We start from the raw sequence: 22,184 nt of genomic DNA, 5'->3' as shown, positions 1-22,184 counted from the left end.
TTTCCTCCTAAGGATAGGATCCTCAGAATGGAGGACATAATATTAGTAAAAGAAAAGCATCCTGGAGATGGGGAAAGGCCATATGAGGCAACAAAAAATATACTTGAATATGTTATCAGTGAAGGTGTCATAAAGGAAAGATTCAAAAGTTGAGAAGGATCACAGAAGAAACTAGAAATTTCCACATCTTTGAAGCTGGTAATTTGTAAGATCATCAAATTGTGCATCTGGGAGTCCAGAAGACTCAGCAAAAAAGACATCAAAATTGAGAAGCCACAGAGGTGAGAGTTTATTATAACTGGGTAATGCAGAGAGTGACAGATGGCCACAAACTCATCATAGACCATAAGAGATAGAAGAATATAATTAATACATCCAAAAATGGCAAAAAGAGACATGTGCATCAAGCAGCCCACATAGGAGAAACTTCCCTGTGAGTGTGAATATTCACCAGCAACTTTGGGACATTGATGGAGATAAAACCAAAGTCAGTGAGGGACAGACTGGAGAGAAAGAAGTACATGGGGGTATGGAGGTGGGGGTCAGAACTGACAGCCAGGATGATGAACAGGTTCCCAAGCACTGTGACCAGGTACATGGACAGGAACAGTCCAAAAAAGATGGGTTGCAGGTCTAGGTCAACTGAGAGACCTATGAGGTGGAAATATGGGGTTCATGTTAGATCTTATACTTCTTTATGTCTCAGACATCTTTTGAGAAATCAATGAGAGTGAGAAAAAGACTACATCAGCACATCACTGATTCTGTGTGCATTTTAATTCAAGTATGCACAGCAAAGCTGCTCACACTAGAGATCCACATACCCTCAACATAGTTCACAGTAGTGCCACATCCAGTCTTGCACATTCTTTCACTATAGCTCTCTCCATCATTCAACCCTCTGTCCATTCCCTATTTGAAGACATTGAACTGAGCAAAGTCAGAAGCCCAGGAACAGAAGAGAGAAGTTCAAGAAGATAATGAAATATGGTCTATATTTTAAAGGAAAACAGAGAATAAGAAATGACCTTTCAAGTAAGAAAAAGCAAATCTTCATAAAAGTTAATTAAGAACCAGGACAATTTACCTAATTTTGGTCTTTGTACCAAAACAAACTTCTTTGACTAATTCTATTTAAGACAACATTGGGGCTCCATTCTCTGACAATTAAATTGAGGGTGATGGGACATAATCAGAAAGCAGGTTACAAGCCAGTTATCTTGAAAGTGTTTCATCATTCATTGATTTTTCTCATTTCCCTCCTCTGTGAGTTTAAGTTTGCTGTTCAAAAATTTTGTAATATGAAACAAGTATCCTTGCCTTTGACACAATTCAAATGTCAATAAATATGATTGAATTAAATGCACATCATCAAGAGTAACACTGACTACTAATGTGGCAAAAGTAGATGATATTAAAATTACAAATGATAAGAAATACTTTTGAATAGTTAAATTTTATACCAGCTTTTTTTTTCTATTCATACAATATCAGGAAAATATCTGGTATACAAAACAACATTTTGTGCTTTTTCTCCCTCTGACCTGTTAAAAACTGCTTCAGGGTTTTGTGATTTCAGCTCATCAAGTTCAAAATATAAGATTTGAGCACCATGGGAAGCCCTAAAGCTCTCTCTTATTTCCAACCATCTTATTTCCTCTTTATGGATATCTGGTCATTCCTTATGTGGATTGCAGTTCTCTTACTTAAGCCACCTGATGAATGCACTGGTTTGTTATGACAGATCTCACTGTGATTATAGAAAACAATTAATAAAAGGACAGTACAGGAAATAAGGTAAACAATTCTGGGCAATTTTCAAATTTTAAATATAGGAAAATAATTATCTATCTTGGTTCTCATAAGAAATTATGTTTTACCTTTCCAATTGTGTATCTAGTGGTTGTGTCTCATTTATTACATATCCATTTGTGGATATTTTAATATATCCATATAATGTGACATCAGATCAACAACAATTTAATCAATATATCTACATGTGAAGTTCAGGGGTCCTTTCTTACACTAGAGTTGGAAACCAATGTCTAACAACATTCTGGCACATAGAACAGGCTCCCTGAATATTACCTATTCACATTGTCATATCATCTACCTATATTAAAGCATAAAATTTGATAATACTTGTCTCAGGACTAACCTTGAATAGAAATTATACAATTATCTAAGAAACTTGTGTCTTAGTATTTCTTCCTGATTCCATTCTCCTCCAAACCTGTCTCCCAAATATACTTATTATAATGAATTGGGAAGGTTTAATTTTCTGTAAATATTTTCTGTTCAGTATTCATTTACACATCCATCAAGTTTTTCATTAAAATCCATCTAAAGACCTGTTGTCTGCAACACAATACCCATTGTCCCCCAAATCTACTAGTATAAATTAACATGACGTCTTAATTCCATCTGGGAAGTATATTCATAGACTTCAAAATCTCTATTGGAACAAAGTGTCACCTGAAGAATGGACATTGCCTATCTGAACAGTTCATTATAGTATGGCAACCATTTCAAAAAACTTCTGCCTCTCTCCACATCACCCAAATAAGAACGTCTGTGTAAGATATTGACCCAGTATATGTGTTTGATTCTTCAATGGAAAAAATGCATGCCCAAATATACTATTAATGAGCTACATTTATGTCACTATAAAAAATACATGTCATCATGTATACCTTAGTCTTAATATGTATCATCAAAACATTGAAACACTGCTGCACCCAGGCATATTCTCTACATGATAACACCTGAAAAATTTTGTCTTGTATAAAGGATAATATTTCCACTAGGCTCCAGTAGAGGAGATGGTGCCCTGGGCTGGGTCAGAAAGGCCACAGCTCAGTCCCACCATACTGACCCACCAATATGTGCACAGTGTGTGAATCTCTCCACCTCCCTCGCTCACTGCTTAATGAAAATAGGGAAAATCGCACCCATTGGGAAAAAAAGTCAAGGCAGGAAGGTAATAAATTTGGTCATTTTGATTTTAATTTTAAGAATTCCATGATTAGGGAAATATCAAAGTTTGTAGGAAAGCTATTTTCAGGTGATCCTGGAACCTTGAAGGATGTGGAATTCTGATCTGTGCCTCAGTTGAAGGCTCAAGCTGTAGGTGCCCCTTATGTTTCTGCTTCATTTCCTTTTTAAACTCATGAAGATCTGTGTCATGATCCCATCCAAGTTGACTATTGTGAATGATATTACAAAATAATAAGGAGGACCTGTAACTGTGATAGGGACACAGAAAGACACTTTAAAGTTGTCATTGTTTCCACAGGGCATGGCTTAAAGAATGAACATACAGCAGGAATCAATAACCCCATTAATCCAAATTGATTTTGGCCAATTTAGGTAAGGAAAATGGGGAGGGCCAGGTTTCAGTGCTCCACAGACTTGCTCTAGCTGCCTCCCTGTGCCAAGCAAAGCAGGGGCACAGGAGTCAGAATAGAAGGAAGGAGATGTTCTCCCCAGTACAGCACACAGGCATCTCCAGGGTCTATGTAATCCTTACTCACTGCAGTGGTGTCAACTAGAAATCAACCCAGATGACAACAGTGACCTGCCCAACTTCACAGAGACAGTAAGTGAAATTGGCAGACTCTGAGACCCATTCTCTACATTTATTTCATTCTTTCCCACCCAACAGGAAGTTTTCAGCTTAGGTCCAGAGGTCTTAACTGATGGCAAACCTCAGGGACATTTTTTTAAACCTTTCCAGTTTCATGAATAGGAATGAAATAAAATCTAACCATAGGTTTGCCTTGAGTGTGAAAGAACTTTTTGCAAGCATGAAGGAGCATGTGGTGAGCTCCAAGAAGATTCTGGAGGAGGCCCAAGAGCCTCATCTGTGCTGACTGTGATTTTTCCTGTGATCTATGCCTGTTCTTACATGGTGCATGCCATAGGCGCCCATACTGCTCTTCCCTGAGATCCCAGGAATCCCAAGAGGAAGAGCACCATGGGCAAGACTCTCTTTCTGCAGTGACAGGTAAGATAAATGGCTGGTTGGCCTGCTGATGGGACAGTCTGCAAGGGTTCTCCTGTGATGTTCTAGGTCCATGGTCAGACAGCTCAGTGCAAACATGCTGCATCCTTTCCCACCTAACAGTGGAGTAAAAGTTACAGAAGTAAAACACATTTTTTCCTTGTTTAAATATAATAATAATAGTGTGGACACATATAATGTAATGAGATGGTGCACATGAAATAAGAATGAACACGTTGATCAGCACCTAACAGGGAAACCTGGCACATCAGTTCATGATCTAGCCTTCTGTCATCCCCTTCATCATCCTTATCATCACTACATAGTCCTTTCCTAGAGCTTAGAAAACACTTTTAAAGGACTCATTTTGTGCTGTTCTGTGTGAGATTTTTGTGTGAATTAGAACCAGTGTGGGTGGAGAAAACAGTTTGAATAAGATTTCTAATCTCCCCACCTGAAACAAAAGGTCGATCTCCACAACCCCTAGGTTGAAGCTTCATGTGGTGTCCTCCCATGTGGGTACTCAGTGGTGAGTGTCCTCATGCTGAGGTAATACTACTCCCCAGTCCTTCCCACCTCCAAGGCCCCCTCTGCACTTACAGGTTCACACCAACTCCCTGTAGGGTCATGACCAAGAAGTGCTGATCCTGAGACCCTACCAAGTGTGGAGCCCAGGGAAGGAGCAACTGTGTCCAGAGGACTAGATCGTGTGTTCAGGAGCTTCCTGATGCAGGCACCCCATGAGGAGGTACAGCCATGCAGTTCACTAGACAACAACAATCAATGGAAGGGGAGTGGGCACAGGCTGATTATGATCTGTGATATGACCTTGGAAGATCAATACACAGAGCTCATAATTAGACTAATTGGTCCATGAAATCCCCATCTCCAAGGAATTCCCATCACTAATGGGGAATACAAAGAAAATGCATGTCCAGATGAGTTTTGGACCCTAAAACTAATGAGGAGCTAAGCTGTACATTCAATTTACTTCTTTAACTTCTACATTTTTAAATATAAACATACATTCTTATTAGGATAAAATATAAATAAACAAAAATTTGCTGTGAGAACCTGAATAAGTCTACCCTTAAGTGGCATTTATTTGGTCATTATGGTTTTTATGTGTTTTTTTTTTAATTAGGCATTCAGTCTTCAGTTATATAGATGGTCTAATGTTCAACAAAATTGTAAAAGTACATTGTAGTATTATAATGATGTGAAACTGTCAAGAGTATCTCAGACCAAGTTCTAAGAGTCTCCTGTCACTTTTCTTGTTCTTACTTTGGTTTTCCTAGGCTCAAGGACACATCTGTGATTGTTAAAGGTTGTAGATGTTCACAAAGGGAGGTATGGGCCCTGTGTAAGGGAAACACAAACAGGAGCTGCTCAATCTTGTTTCTGACTCCAGGGGACATTCCTGAGTAGAATGAAGGTACACACAGGAGAGCAGCTGTGTGTTGAAAGACCATTGAGCAAAACAAACCTGTGTGTAGAACAATGGCCTATTCAATATTTAACACATTTTCTAATATATATATATCCTCTGTGACTTAATTGGTGTAGGTTCTTGGGTATCAGAAAAGGGAGACAGTTGGTCATTCCACCCCAGATATACAGCATGTACTTACATAAGGGGAGTATGAAAATATAACATTATAGAAATATCAAAATAATAATTTCATGTCAAAAAATATTTCACTTGAATAGTAGGAAGTTTAGCCTTTCCATATGAATAATAACCATGTAACATTTTGTCTATATTTTGCACCTTCATCAAATATCAGTCACATAGGAAATACACATTTTCAGTTTAATGTGGATTCAATGACATTGTATCAGCTATAAACCAGCTTGGATGACATTTCTGGGTATCATAGACACAAACAACCTGTCAGGTATTCAAGAAAGTACAGCTGACACAATAGAACCAAAATTAAATTTTAAGTCTCTGGATCTGATGCACTAGTCTCTTCACTGTTTTCCAAAAATCAGAGCGTTTTCAGCAGAATCCAGAAGTTCTAGCTCCAGGCACATAATGAATACAGTCTTAATCCTTACCAAGTCCATGAGTAGTAATGAAATCCTGACTTGATTTTGGTCTTCTTTTAAATTGAGTAAGCTGATTATCTGCACACAGGAAGATGTGGCAGCTGCAAGGGTGTCCCAGAGAGGGGGACACAGGGAGGTCTGTGTTGCATTATCTGTGCCCACTTGATATTAGATCTTTGTCTTATATCAGTCATTCTTCCATAGGTGGTGCAACTGATGCCACTGGCTGCTCTGTCCTGGGATCCACCAGAATTCCCACAGGGAAGTGCACAGAAAAACTGGGTCCTCTCCTGGACTGACAAGAATGTAAAACACAAGTTGATTGTGAAGGGGACAACCTGCCAGCACTGTCCTGCCAAGATGTCACATGCCTCAAACCCTCAGTGCATTTCAAACATAGGCTCAGTTATTTGATCTAAACAGCTAGCACACATTACTAAAAACTCTGATCCTCTTGATTATGTAAAACAAAATATCATGGCACTTATACCTTGGGGAATATTTTCAGACAAATTTAAACAATCTACAAATAGCTCACACTTCAGCGCCTGGCACTCAGGGATCTCTCATTGAAGTAACATATGTTTGTGTGCTGTCCTCATCCAGGTCCACCTCCTCCTCCTCACCTACATAGACATCTCTCAGTGCTGAGGACAGTGTGAAGAGCACATTCCCTCCATGTGGATGACAGTGTGTGGTGAGAAGGATCAGTGTGGGAGGAAAGGAAAACTGTGGTGACATTGCTGCCATGCTCACCACCACCGTGGATGTCACACACGTGCCTCGACTCTCAGTCCCCATGACTGACACTGTGCAGTGCTCTCCCCTCTGGGCAGCCACACTGCATGTTGGTCCTTCCTCCATCCTCACTTCCCTCAGCAGTTAACTATTTACACTGGCTCAGGTGGTCGTGACTAAGGAGAGTGGATTCCACATGGCTGGTACCCAGGGGCCTCCCACCTCATCTTTAGGGCTGACATCTGTGCACACTCAGGTAGGGGCTTCCTAATAGAAACAACCAGGGTGAGAAGAAACACAGTGTGGGGCCCACCTCACTGGAGCCATCAAGCTGAAATGCTGGAGGCAAAGGATGCCCATTGACTATGGTGTGACCTTGGAGGCTCAAAGCATAGAACTCCTGACTGGCCAATAGGTGAGCACATCACAAACTAAGGACTTCCTAACAGCAATGGTGGAAGAATAAGGGTAGAAAATGAACATCAACTGATGTTTTTCAGTTATTCTTTGTGATAAAGTCCATTTTAAAATTGGATTCTTTAATTATTTTTTAAATATAGTCACTTCCTAAGAACGTTTTCATTATGGAATTTTAAAATCATAAATATTTGCCATTATTGTCATCACCAATAGCATAGTTTAATGGCATTAAATATAGACTTGTTTGATACAATAACCATCATCCATCTCCAACATTCTTCATATTACCAATATGAATCCTTATTCCCAGTAGGAACACTTCCCAAATTTGCCAACCAACATAGTCTGCACCATTCTCATATGGAACTTGATGGGAAATTAACACATAAGGGGCATATTGATAGGACCAGGTATTTAGCTTTGCTGCATTTTCCGACACACATTGAAACCAGACGCCACAGGGACAAAAATCAGATTGTCCACCTCTGCAGCCTCCTCAAGGCCCTTTTAATATCCCTATTCCTCAGGCTGTAGATGAAGGGGTTCAGCATGGGGGTGACCACAGTGTACATCACTGAAGCCACCGCATCCTTTGTGGGAGAATGTGATGCAGCTGAACCAAGATATACTGAAGTACTTGTTCCTAAAAATAAGCAAACACATGCCAGGTGAGAGCCACAGGTAGAGAAGGCTTTGTACTTCCCTCCTAAAGAGGGGATTCTCAGAAGAGAGGACATAATTTTATAGTAAGAGAAAACGATTCCTGAGATGGGAAGAAGGCCATATACAGCAGCAAGAATATACTTGCCAATGTTATTAGAGTAGGTGTCAGTGCAGGAAAGATTCAGAAGTAAAGAAGGGTCACAGAAGAAACTGGAAATTTCAACATTCTTGAAGTTGGTAATCTGTAAGATCATCAAATTGTGCAGCTGAGAGTCCAAAAGACTCAGCAAAAATGACACCAAAATTGAGAAGCCACAGAGGCGAGGGGTCATAATGACTGTATAATGCAGAGGGTGACAGATGGCCACAAACCTGTCATAGGCCATTACAGTTAGAAGCATATAATCCAAACATACAAAAATGATAAAAAGAGACATCTGTGTCAAGCATCCTACATAGGGGATAAGTTCATTGTGAGTTTGAATGTTTACAATCATGTTTGGGACCGTGGTGGAGGTGAAACAGATGTCAGCCAAGGACAGGTTGGAGAGGAAGAAGTACATGGGGGTGTGGAGGTGGGTGTCAGAGCTGATGGCCAGGATGATGAGCAGGTTCCCAAGCACTGTGACCAGGTACATGGACAGGAACAGTCCGAAGAGGATGGCCTGCAGGTCTGGGTCCTCTGAGAGGCTCAGGAGTTGGAATTCAGAGACACGGGTTACATTTTGTGCTAGTTTACTGCTTGGACACCTTTTGAAAAAACAAAGCAAGTGTTACAAAAAAATACATATCCAGGCACCCCTTATTCTTTAGGCATTTGAAATTAAGTATGTACAAAAAGCTGCTCACACTGTAGGTCCATACACCTTTAACAACATTTGTCAGGAGTGAGACTCCCAATCTCTGCATGAGCAAAGTTAGAAATCCAGAAACAGAGGAGAGAAGAAGTTCATGATCACATTGAAATATAGCTTACTGTTTAAGAAAAAAAAAACAGGAATTATAATAACTTTCCTGTAAGAGAAATTAGGAAGCAGTTGATATACCTCATTTGGTTCTAAGGTCTTGGAACAAATTCCTTTGACAAGATATTTGTGACTATGTAAAGACTGCTTTTCCTGACAACTAAATCAAGGGGGATGCATCATAACCAGAAAGCAGTATGCTCCAATTTTCTGCAAGGGGTTTCATCATTCTTTGATCTTCTCACTAGCCTCCTTTGTGCATTTAAGTTTTCTCTTTAAAATTATATAACATGAAATAAGAATCCTTGCCTGTGATAAACTTCAGATTTTGATAAACAATATTGAGTCAGTGCACGTAATCAACAATATCACTAACCACAAATGTGGCACTGGTGTGCAATGCACCTATCAATGATTTTTAAATCCTAGACTGTAAAATCTCTTTTGAGTAGTTTTATTTTACTCAGGTTTACTGTGTCAACCAATACAATATCAGCAAAGCATCTGTTTATATAAAATGGCACTTAACTCTTTTTCTTTTTCTTGATACTGTACTTCCTCTAGCCTGCCAAAACTGCTTCATGGTTTTGTGGTCTCAATCCATCAAGTTTATTGTTTATGATTTAAGAAAAAGGAAAGCCCTTAAACTCAAGTTTTATTTCCAATCTTCTTATTTCTTCATGGATTTTCTGGTCAGTTATTCCTGCCACCTTGATTTCAATTCTCTTATTTAGACTACATGAAATACACTTGGGTTCATATTCATTTTTCACCGTTATTGAACTGTATACAGCCCCAAACAGAATATAACAATAAATAATAAAACAACTTCTTCAAAACTTCCTCATCTGTAAAATAGGGTAATAATTCCCAACTTGTATTATTGTCAACAGGAAATTATTTTAACAAATCTCTCAAGCTGCATAACTTGTAATTCTCTCCCACTATTAAGTGTCTATGTGTATATCTTAGAATATCTATACACAGTGATGTCAGACCAACACCAACTGTATCTGCATGCCCACATGTGAAGTTCTCCATGGTCCTTTCTTATACCAGATCTGAAATTCATTGCCTAACAATATCCTGACATAGAACATGCTCTATGAGTATTATCTACTCTTCTTGTCCATAATACCCATTACCTAGATTAAAATAAGTTAGTCCAATAATACTTGTGCCAGGACTAACATTGGCAAGAGATCTGAATCATTATATAACAAATTTGAGTCTTGATATCTCTGCCTGATTCCATTCTCCTGCAAACCTGTCTCCCAGACATATCTACTGTCATGAAATGGGGAAGTGTAATTTTCTGTTGATATTTTCATTTCAATGTTATGTACCATACAATTTCCTTTACAAAATTGCTTTTAAAGTACCTAAAAATACACATCTAAGTATTCTGCAAAAAAGTGCCTATTGCCCATGAAAATATACCAGTTTACATTAAACTGAGGTAATAATTCCTCTGTGAAGTACATTTTTCTTCTTCAGTTTTTATCTGATGCAAAGTGCTACCAGAAGAAAGGACATTGTCATTTAGTTGGATACTTTATTAATATGGCAATGATTTCAAAACACATCTGCCAATTGATTTGTCACTCAAATAAGAATATGCTTGCTTTGGCAACACATATATTAAATTTGAATGATTTAGAGAATTTTAGCATGGCCCCTGCACAAGGATGACATGCAAATACATAAAGAATTCCATATCAAAAAAAAAGAATGTTCCATAACATCTTGTTTGGGGATAGGAGACTGATTCCAATGGGAAAAAATGCATGTTGAAATTTGCTATTAATGACCTATATTTGTGTCCCTATAAGAGCAGACAATATCACCTACATCTTCTCAATCCTGATATGAATCAGGAAAATGAAGCATCACCCCAAGTAGTAATATGCTGTCCTTGAAGATTCCTAGATTCCTGAAGAAATTTCATCTTGTGCAGGGAATACTGTTTCCCTCTGGCTGCAGCAGAAGAGCTGGTGCCCTGGGCTGGAGTCAGGAAGGCAGCATTTCAGACCCACACCCACCTGCCAGTGTGTGCACAGTGTGCGAATCTCTCCTCTCCCTGCTCACGGCTTAGGGGAAACACAGATTATAACACCATCTCCACAACATGTGCAGCATCAAAGGGAAACGTGGGACTCAATAAATATTTGGTCACTATGATTTCAATAAACAAATTCCATGATTAGGTAACTATCAGCATTATGGAGGAAAGCCATGGTCAAGGGCACTGAGGCTGGGATGAGGTGGAACTCTGACCTGTGCCTCGTGGAAGGCTGCAGTGTTAAGAGCCTTTCAGCTTCTGCCTCATTGCCATTATTCAAACCCATGAAGATTTCTGTCATGATTTCTGAAACTTTCTACTGTGGATGACATTAAATAAAACTAAATGGTCCCTATGTCCAAAACATGGACAGAGAAAGACACTATTTTAACTTCCATGGGCACTGCTAAAAGGAATGAATGTTCAGACAGGAGGCCACAAGTCTGTTCATCCAAATTTATTTGGCCAATTTAGAACAGAAAGAATGGGGGTTTATTGTCCAACAGACCTGCTCTAGACTCCTCTTGTGCCAAGCAGTGCATGGACTTGGAGTGTAAGAAATAGGAAAAAGAAAACTTGTTCTAAAATGCACAGCACATGTATCTGTAAGGGCAAAAATAAAGTGTCCCATCCAGAAATACGAATGGTCACTTCAGATTACTGAATGCATTAGTTGAGTGGCATGAGGATCAACCTAGTCATGCTAGCAGTAACAATAATCTCTAGAATTTTTTTCCCAGATTTTATTCACATATCTCATATTATACATAGAATAGCACCAAGTATCTATTTATCTTTACTCATTGCAGTTGCATCAGTGGGAAATCAGCTCAGATGGCAAGGCTGACTCTAGACCCCCGTGAAACTAGGGACTACCGTACAGACATAGAGATTTGGGACTGACAGACTCTAAAATGGATCAATCAAAGATTTTTTTTTTACCTTCACACTTAACAGTTTTCAGCCTTAGTCCACAGATCTTAACCACTGGTAAATCTCAGGTACATTTTATAACTCTTTCCAGTTTTTTGAGTGAGGATGAAATCAAGACCTAACATTAGGTTTCCTTTGAGATTGAGAGGACTGTTTTCATGTGTGGAAGAGCATGTGGTGAGCTCAAGGAGGCTATGGAGGGAGGCCAGGAGCATGATCTATGCTGAATGATCTTGAGCCTCTTTTACTGTGACCTCTCCTATGACCTGTGGCTGTTCCTCCATAGTGTATGCAGCAAGTGCCTCCACTGCTCTGTCCTGTGATTCCCAGGAATACTACAGGAAGAGCACCATGGGCAAGGCTCTCTTTCTTCAGGACAGGCTGTCCCATCTTGTGGATTGGACAGCCTGCCAGGATTCTCCCGTGATTCTCTGAGTCCTTGGTCAGACAGCCCAATGCAACCAGGCTGCTGTCTCCTAGCAAACAAGAACAAGTTGCATAATTATAAAGTTTTTTTTTACTATAAAAGAATAATAAATGAGGCATAAATTATCAGAGTAGGACACACAAGAAGTGAGACAGATAACACAAAATCTGTTCCTCAGCCCCTGATCCTGGGAAGCACTGCGTGTCTGTTCATGAGGCTCTGTCTTCTGTCAACCCCTCATCATCCTTATCAAGACCACCACAGTTCTGTCCTAGAGCTTAGGAAACATAGTTGAAGGACCAATTTTTTACAGGAAATAAAAACAGCATAAGTAGAGAGCACATTTTAGATAAGATATATGATAGCCCAGCAAAAGTATTTTAAAAAATTCACAAATTCTATACATCAAACTTGATCTCCTGAAATCCTCCCATCTGGGAACTCCTACTTTGATGTTTGTACTTCTGATAAGGAAGCAACACTTGCAATTCCAAGGCTCCCAGTTCCCTTACAAGGTTATGCTGCTTCTCTACTGGGTAATGATAAGGACTGCACATGCCAAGACCCACCGATACCTGGTGCCCAACAAACGCTCAGACTCTGTGCCCAGCATTCCCAGGAATATGCTGTCACCTGGGAGCTTCCTGATGCAGAAACACAGCAGGAGACAAAGTCACGCAGCTCACTGGACAGGAACTATCAGTGAAAGGGCTGCAGGCATAGGCTGACTATGGATTAATATAGGACCTTGGAAGCTTAATGAACAGAGCTCATAATTAGAATAATTGGTCCATGCAATACCCATCTCTAAGGACTTCCCAACATTAATGCAGAAAATGAAGAAGAGAAAATAAAGATGAACTTAAGATTTTGACCCTAGCTGTAATTAGAAAGAACCTTGCATATCAATTACTTCTTTCATTTTGTGTTTTTTAAACACTTCTATTTTTTTCTTTTTTAAAATTTGTTCTAACTGGTTATACATGAAAGCAGAATGCATTTTAATTAATTCATTGTACACAAACGGAGCACTTCTCACTTCTCTGGCTATACATGATGCAGAATCACACAACTCATGCAATCATACATGTTCATAGGGTAATAATGTCCATCTCGTTCCTTCATCCTTCCCACCCTCATACTCCCCTCCTCCTGTTACTTCCTTATGCCCTGTCCAAAGTTCCTCCATTTTCCCCTACCCAACACCCACTATGGATTAGCTTCTGCATATCAGAGAAAGCATTTGGCCTTTGTTGTTTTTTTTTTTTTTTTTGAGATTGGCTTATTTCACTTCATGTGACATTCTCTAGCTCCCTGTTAGGCTGAATAATATTTCATTGTGTATATACCACATTTTCTTTATCCAATCATCTATTCAAGGGCATCTAGGTTGGTTCCATAGTTAAGCTATTGTGAACTGAGCTACTTTAAACATTGTGTCTCTGTAGTATGCTGACTTCAGGTCCTTTGGGTATAGACCAAGGAGTAGGGCAGCTGGGCCAAATGGTGATTCCAAACCAAAAACTGAACACCAAAAACCAAATATCCCAATCAATAAATGGACTGAGAAACTGAACAGACACTTCACAGAAGATATACAATTGATCAACAAATATATTAAAAAATGTCCAACATTTCTAGCAATTAGAGAAATGCAAATCAAAAGTACCCTAAGATTTCAACTCACTCTGGTCAGAATGGCAATTATCAAGAGCCATGTGCCTCAAATCCACACATCGTTTCAAATATGGCTTCAGTTATTCAATCTGAATACCTAGCCCAAGTTACATGAACTCTCTCATTTCTGTTCTCTAAAATAAAATTGTGTGATACTTATGCCGCGGGAAGTCTTTGTACATGAATTCAAACAATCTACAAATAGATGATGTGGGGGGAAAATGCTCACTCATACATTGCCGATGGGACTGCATATTGGTGCCACCACTCTGGAAAGCAGTATGGAGATTTCTTAGAAAACTTGGAATGGAACCACTTCTCTGTTTTCTTAAGTTCCATTTGATTAGGGTAAATTACAAATAATAAAAATTACTATTGTACCATAATAAGTATAAAAATTGAGTTACATTTATTTGGTCATTAAGTTTTTTTTAATTAAACATTCATTTCTTTTTTTTTAATTTTTATTGTTGGTTGTTCAAAACATTACATAGTTCTTGACATATCATATTTCACACTTTTACCCTGTATACAGATTGCAGAATCACATCAGTTAAACATCCACTGATTTACATATTGCCATACTAGTGATTGTTGTATTCTGCTACCTTTTCTATCCTCTACTATCCCCCCTCCCCTCCTTCCCATTTCTCTCTCTACCCCATCTACTGTAATTCATTTCTCTCCCTTGTTTTTTTCCATTTCCCCTCAATTCCTCTTGTATGTAATTTTGTATAACAATGAGGGTCTCCTTCCATTTCCGTGCAATTTCCCTTCTCTCTCCCTTTCCCTCCCACCCCTCATCCTGTTTAATGTTAATATTCTTCTCATGCTCTTCCTCCCAACTCTGTTCTTAGTTGCTCTCCTTATATCAAAGAAGACATTTGGCATTTCTTTTTTAGGTATTGGCTAGCTTCACTTAGCATAATCTGCTCTAATGCCATCCATTTCCCTTCAAATCCCATGATTTTGTCATTTTTTAATGCAGAGTAATACTCCATTGTGTATAAATGCCACATTTTTTTTATCCATTCATCTATTGAAGGGCCTCTAGGTTGGTTCCACAGTCTAGCTATTCTGAATTGTGCTGCTATGAACATCCATGTAGCAGTGTCCCTGTAGTACGCTCTTTTTAGTTCTTTAGGGAATAGACCGAGAAGGGAAATAGCTGGGTCAAATGGTGGTTCCATTCCCAGCTTTTCAAGAAATCTCCATACTGCTTTCCAAATTGGTCGCACCAATTTGCAGTCCCACCAGCAATGTACAAGTGTACATTTTCCCCACATCCTCGCCAGTGCTTGTTGTTGTTTGACTTCATAATGGCTGCTAATCTTACTGGAGTGAGATGGTATCTTAGGGTGGTTTTGATTTGCATTTCTCTGACTGCTAGAGATGGTGAGCATTTTTTTTATGTACTTGTTGATTGATTGTATGTCCTCCTCTGAGAAGTGTCTGTTCAGGTCTTTGGTCCATTTGTTGATTGGGTTATTTGTTTTCTTATTGTTTAATTTTTTGAGTTCTTTGTATACTCTGGATATTAGGGCTCTATCTGAAGTGTGAGGAGTAAAGATTTGTTCCCAGGATATAGGCTCCCTATTTACTTCTCTTATTGTTTCTTTTGCTGAGAAAAAACTTTTTAGTTTGAGTAAGTCCCATTTGTTGATTCTAGTAATTAACTCTTGTGCTATGGGTGTCCTATTGAGGAATTTGGAGCCCGACCCCATAGTATGTAGATCATAGACAACTTTTTCTTCTATAAGACGCCGTGTCTCTGATTTGATATCAAGCTGTTTGATCCATTTTGAATTAACATTTGTGCATGGTGAGAGAAAGGGATTCAGATTCATTTTGTTGCATATGGATTTCCAGTTTTCCCAGTACCATTTGTTGAAGATGCTATCCTTCCTCCATTGCATGCTTTTAGCCCCTTTATCAAATATAAGATAGTTGTAATTTTGTGGATTGGTTTCTGTGTCCTCTATTCCGTACCATTGGTCCACCTGCCTGTTTTGGTACCAGTACCATGCTGTTTTTTTTTTTTTTTTTTTTTTTTACTATTGCTCTGTAGTATAGTTTGAAGCCTGGTATCGCTATACTGCCTGATTCACACTTCCTGCTTAGAGTTGTTTTTGCTATTCTGGGTCTTTTATTTTTCCATATGAATTTTATGATTGTTTTATCTATTTCTACAAGAAATGCCATTGGCATTTTGATTGGCATTGCATTAAAGCTATAGAGAACTTTTGGTAATACTGCCATTTTGAGGATGTTAGTTCTGCCTATCCATGAACAGGGTATATTTTTCCATCTTCTAAGGTCTTCTTCTATTTCTCTCTTTAGGGTTTTGTAGTTTTCATTGTACAAGTCTTTCACCTCACTTGTTAGGTTGATTCCCAAGTATTTTATTTTATTTTATTTTTTGAGAATATTGTAAATGGAATGGTTGTCCTCATTTCCATTTCAGAAGATTTGTCACTGATATACAGGAATGCCATTGATTTATGCGTGTTGATTTTATATCCTGCCACTTTGCTGAATTCATTTATTAGCTCTAATAGTTTCTTTGTAGACCCTTTTGGGTCTGCTAGGTATAGAATCATGTCGCTTGCAAATAGTGAAATTTAAGTTCTTCTTTTCCTATTTTTATGCCTTTAATTTCTTTCGTCTAATTGCTCTGGCCAGTGTTTCGAGAACTATGTTGAACAGAAGTGGTAAGAGAGGGCAACCCTGACTTTTTCAAGATTTTAGAGGGAATGCCTTCAATTTTTCTCCATTCAGAATGATGCTAGCCTGAGGCTTAGCATAGATAGCTTTTACAATATTGATGTATGTTCCTGTTATCCCTAGATTTTCTAGAGTTTTGAACATAAAGGGATGCTGTACTTTGTCAAATGCTTTTTCTGCATCTATCGAGATGATCATATGTTCTTATCTTTAAGTCTATTTATGTGGTGAATAACATTTATTGATTTCCATATGTTGAACCAGCCTTGCATCCCAGGGATGAATCCTACTTGATCATGGTGCACAATTTTTTAAAATATATTTTTGTATCCAATTTGACAGAATTTTACTGAGGATTTTTGCATCTATGTTCATTAGAGATATTGGTCTGTAGTTTTCTTTCTTTGAAGTGTCTTTGTCTGGTTTAGGAATCAGGGTGATGTTGACCTCGTAGAATGAATTTGGAAGTTCTCCCTCTTTTTCTATTTCCTGAAATAGCTTGAAAAGTATTGGTATTAGTTCTTCTTTAAAGGTTTTGTAAAACTCTGCTGTATACCCATGGGGTCCTGGGCTTTTCTTAGTTGGTAGTCTTTTGATGGCTTCTTCTATTTCCTAAATTGATATTGGTCTGTTTAGGTTGTGTACAACCTCCTGACTCAATCTGGGCAGATCATATGACTTAAGAAATTTATCGATGCCTTCACTATCTTCTATTTTATTGGAGTATAAGGATTCAAAATAATTTCTAATTATCTTTTGTATTTCTGAAGTGTCTATTGTGATATTGCCTTTTTCATCCCGTATGCTAGTAATTTGAGTTCTCTCTCTTCCTTAGCATGGCTAGGGTCTGTGGATCTTATTTATTTTTTCAAAGAACCAACTTTTAGTTTTGTCAATTTTTTCAATTGTTTCTTTTGTTTCAATTTCATTAATTTCAGCTCTAATTTTAATTATTTCTTGCCTTCTACTACTTTTGGTGTTGTTTTGCTCTTCTTTTTCTAGGGTTTTGAGATGAAGTGTGAGATCATTTATTTTTTTTTTTTAAGGAATGAACTCCAAGCAATGAATTTTCCTCTTAGAACTGCTTTCATTTTGTCCCATAGATTCTGATATGTTGTGTCTGTGTTTTCATTTATCTCTAATTTTTTTTTAATTTCCTTCTTGATGTCTTCTGTAACTCATTGATCATTCAGTAACACATTGTTCATTCTACAAGTGATATAGGATTTTTCCTTCCTTCTTTTATCGTTGAACTCCAGTTTCATTCCATTATGATCAGATAAGATGCATGGTATTATCTCTATTCCTTTATAATTCCTAAGAGTTTCCCTGTGACATAATATATGGTCTATTTTTGAGAAGGATCCATGTGCTGCTGCAAAAAAAGTGTAACCTCTTAATGTTGGCAAAACATTATAAATGTCAATTAAGCCTAGGTTATTCATTGTATTTTTGAGTTCTATAGTTTCTTTATTCAACTTTTGTTTGTAAGATCTGTCCAGTGGTGAGAGAGGTGTGTTGAAGTCTCCCATAATTATTGTATTGTGGTCTATTTGACTTTTGAACTTGAGAAGAGTTTGTTTGATGAACATAACTGCACCATTTTTGGGGGCACATATATTTATGATTGTTATGTCTTGTTGGTGTATGGTTCCCTTGAGCAGTATGTAGTGTCCTTCTTTACCCCTTTTGATTAACTTTGACTTGAAGTCTATTTTATTTGATATGAGTATGGACACTCCTGCTTGCTTCTGAGGTACATATGAGTGATATGATTTTTCCCAACCTTTCACCTTCAGTCTATGTATGTCTTTTCCTATCAGATGCGTCTCCTGTAGGCAGCATGTTGTTGGATCTTTTTCTTTGATCCATTCTACTAGCCTGTGTCTCTTAATTGGTGAGTTTAAACCATTAATATTTAGGGTTACTATTGAGATATGGTTTGTACTTCTAGCCATATTTGTTTTTATTTATGTTACTTAACATGATTTGTTTTTCCTCCTTGATTATTTTTTCCTTTACTGTACTATCTCCCGCTGTTGGTTTTCATTGTTATTTTTTTATTTCCACTTCCTGTAATGTTTTGCCAAGGATGTTTTGAAGAGCTGGTTTTCTAGCTGCAATTTTTTTTTTAACTTTTGTTTATCATGGAAGGTCTTAATTTCATCATCCATCCTGAAGCTTAATTTCACTGGATACACGATTCTTGGTTGGAACCCATTTTCTTCCAGTGTTTGAAATATGTTGTTCCAGGATCTTCTAGCTTTCAGAGTCTGTGTTAAAAGATCAACCATTAACCTGATTGGTTTACCCCTAAATGTATTCTACTTCCTTTCTCTTGTAGTTTATAAAATCTCTCCTTATTCTGTATGTTGGACATCTTCATTATAATGTGTCTTGGTGTGGATCTCTTGTGATTTTGCACATTTGTCGTCCTGTAGGCTTCTAGGATTTGGAATTCTGTTTCATTCTTTAAGTCTAGAAAGTTTTCTCATATTATTTCATTGAACAGATTGCTCATTTCTTTGGTTTGAACCTCTATACCTTCCTGTATCCCAATAACTCTTAAGTTTGGTCTCTTTATGTTATCCCACATTTTTTGGATGTTCTGCTCATGGTTTCTTAACAGTCTCACTGAGCTGTCTATGTTCTTCTCAAGTTGAAATACTTTGTGTTCATTGTCTGATGTTCTATCTTCTAAGTGTTCTACTCTGCTGGTAATACTCTCATTTGAGTTTTAAATTTGATTTATTGCTTCCTGCATTTCCAGGATTTCTGTTTGTTTGTTTTTTATAACCTCTATCTCCCTGTATAGTTGATCTTTTGCTTCGTGGATTTGTTTATGTAATTCATTGTCAAAGTGATCTTTTATTGTCTGATTTTAGTGTCTAATGTCTTCCTTGAGACACCAGATCATCTGAAGCATGTATATCCTGAACTCTTTATCTGACATTCCACCTGCTACAGATATTTCCTCTTCTAAAGTTGAGTTGACCTGCATTGCTTGTGGTCCTTCCTTTCCTTGTCTTTTCATACTGCTCACGTTTCTTTCCAGGTTTGTGAAACTGTTGTGTTGTTGAGTTTCCCCCTATATATTTATATTGCTCTTGTATAGTTGCAAAGTCACTCTTTTGTGGAGAAAGACAATGTTAACAGTTCCCAATATCAACAGTACATCATCTAAGCACACATTTTCCTTATTACTACATTTGTAGCTAGAGTCTATGTCTGCAAATGTTGGTTTCAATTATCATTCACAAATATAGTCATTAGTTTCATGAAAGGCATACCATTTCTGGTAGCACGAAGATAACTTAATTTCAGGTGTAGGATGTTATTATTAGGGCGAAAGGGGTGAGGGTATGGTGTTAATCTAACTTAGTAACTTTGGAGAGCTCCAAACAATAGATGGGTAATTTATGGAAGAACGTCTAGATTCAAACTCCTATCTGTATTTATAAGATTACCCTACTTATAAATAGTAAAATTTAGGGAGTTGCAAGTGGGATAGAGGGAGTAGGAAGGAGAAAAACAAATAACAAGGAAATAAAGAGAAAAAAGAGAGTGGGAAAAAGAAAATAAGAGAAAAAAAGACAAAATAGAAAAGAAATAAAAGGGGGGAGGGTTGTGGGGCATATGCAATTCCTCTATATTATATTACTCTGGTGAAGCAGTTGTTAAAGACCTTTTTCATGCACAATTCTTGGTTTCACATATGTTGAGTTTGTGAGGACCAGAGGGGGAAGGGTAGAGGAGACTGGATAAATGGATCAAAAGAGAGAGAAAATAGAAGGAAAGATAAAAAGAAAAAAAATGTCTCTCAGAACTCATTTTTTTATTTCTTCCAGTGAGTGGCACTGTCTATTCCTAGCTTGAGTCTCTGGGTTCAGGGTGGTGGTGATAGTCAGTGTGAGAGGACGTGAACCTCTCAACTCTTATTCTCTGAGATGTAAACCAGGTGCCTGATCCACTGCAGAACTAAGCTGGTAGCCACGCCCACTGGTTGGTGGGTTTTAAGGGTTGGTGGGATTTTCCAAGATGAATTCCATCAGTTTTTCTCATAAGGTGTTTGATGAGGTAGGGGGTGTTGGGGAGACCTTATGTTTGTCCAGAGCTGGGTCCGGTGACCGCACGGGCAGGTGGCTGGGCCGCTCCTCCAGTTGTGGTGGTCTGCCTACCACACGGGCAGTGGGCTGGGCCCCTTCTCAGGATTACATGCTCTGCCTACAGTGCAGGCGGGCGGCTGGGCCCCTCTGCCAGTTGAGGTGGTCTGCCTATCATGCAGGTGGTCGGCTGGGCCCCTACTCCAGTTGGAGTGGTCTGCCTACCGCTCCGGTGGGTGGCTGGGCCCCTCCTGCAGTTGGAGTGGTCTGTCTACCACGCATGTGAGTGGCTGGGGCCCTACTCCAGTTGGGCTGGTCAGCCTACTGCTTCTGCGGGCGGCTGGGCCCCTCCTCCAGTTGGGGTGGTCTGTCTACAATGCCTCTTTTTTTTCCTTACACTTTTTGATTTTCAAAAGGTGTCCAAGAAACACAAAAGCACAAAATTTAACTCACATATCAGAATTCTATCTAATGGAACAATCAGAGGATCCAGACCTGCAGCCCCTCCTCTTGGGCTGTTCCTGTGCATGTACCTGGTCACAGTGTTCGGTAACCTGCTCATCATCCTGGCTGTCAGCTCCACCTCCCATGTATTTTTTCCTCTCAAACCTGTCCTTGTTGACATTGGTTTCATCACTATCATGGTTCAAAAGATGATTATGAACATCCAAACTCGCAGCAGAGCCATCTCCTATGTGGGCTGCCTGAAACAGATGTCTATTTTTACCATTTTTGTGTGTATGGATTATATGCTTCTGAGTGTGATGGCCTATGATCAGTTTGTAGCCACCTATCACCGCCTGCACTATTTGGTCATGATGAGCCCTCGTCTCTGTGGCTTCTTAATTTTGGTTTCATTTTTGTTCAGCCTTTTGGACTCCCAGATGCACAATTTGATGATCTTAAAGATTACCAACTTCAAGAGTGTGGAAATTTCCAGTTTCTTTTGTGACCCTTCTCAACTTCTGAATCTCTCCTGTTTTGACACCTTCTCTAATAACATTGTCAAATATTTTCTGAGAGCCTTCTATGGCCTTTTCCCCATCTCAGGGAGCCTTTTCTCTTACTATAAAATCGTTTCCTCCATTCTGAGGATCCCATCCTCAGGGCAGGAGTACAAAGCCTTCTCCACCTGTGGCTCTCACCTGGCAGTTGTTGGCTTATTTATAGGGACAGGCTTTCGAGTGTACCTTGGGTCAGCTGCATCACATTCTCCCAGGAAGGGTGCAGTGGCCTCTGTGATGTACACTGTGGTCACCTCCATGCTGAACCCCTTCATCTACAGCCTGAGGAACAGGGGCATTAAAGGTGCCCTGAGGAGGCTGCCCAGCAGGATGGCCTAAATCTCAGACCCTGTGGTGTCCAGTTGTGATGTGTGTTGGAAAATTCATTATAACTAATTTTCAAGATGAGCTAA

General features: G+C 38.8%; 1 protein-coding gene, 1 non-coding gene and 1 pseudogene across 2 annotated transcripts; 2 read left to right on the top strand and 1 right to left on the bottom strand.

Annotated features, from left to right (window-relative positions):
* Positions 1-7,683: 7,683 nt before the first annotated feature.
* On the bottom strand, positions 7,684-8,439 carry LOC143401194 (putative gustatory receptor clone PTE01 pseudogene; annotated as a pseudogene).
* Positions 8,440-10,460: 2,021 nt separating this feature from the next.
* On the top strand, positions 10,461-10,564 carry LOC143383966 (U6 spliceosomal RNA). The gene has a single exon (XR_013089226.1). It is a non-coding gene; the product is annotated as a U6 spliceosomal RNA (small nuclear RNA).
* Positions 10,565-21,294: 10,730 nt separating this feature from the next.
* LOC143401187 (olfactory receptor 7E24-like) lies at positions 21,295-22,110 on the top strand. Its single transcript, XM_077110322.1, has one exon. The coding sequence runs from the start codon at positions 21,295-21,297 to the stop codon at positions 22,108-22,110; it is 816 nt and encodes a 271-aa protein (XP_076966437.1).
* Positions 22,111-22,184: the final 74 nt, after the last annotated feature.

This window comes from Callospermophilus lateralis, chromosome 1 (genome assembly GCF_048772815.1).
Source record: "Callospermophilus lateralis isolate mCalLat2 chromosome 1, mCalLat2.hap1, whole genome shotgun sequence".
Lineage (NCBI taxonomy): Eukaryota > Metazoa > Chordata > Mammalia > Rodentia > Sciuridae > Callospermophilus > Callospermophilus lateralis.
This window is presented reverse-complemented; position numbering and strand designations above follow the sequence as displayed.

Bases quoted from the DNA above. Each gene is read 5' to 3' on its own strand.
- LOC143401187 (XM_077110322.1), top strand. From the start codon at position 21,295: ATGTACCTGGTCACAGTGTTCGGTAACCTGCTCATCATCCTGGCTGTC.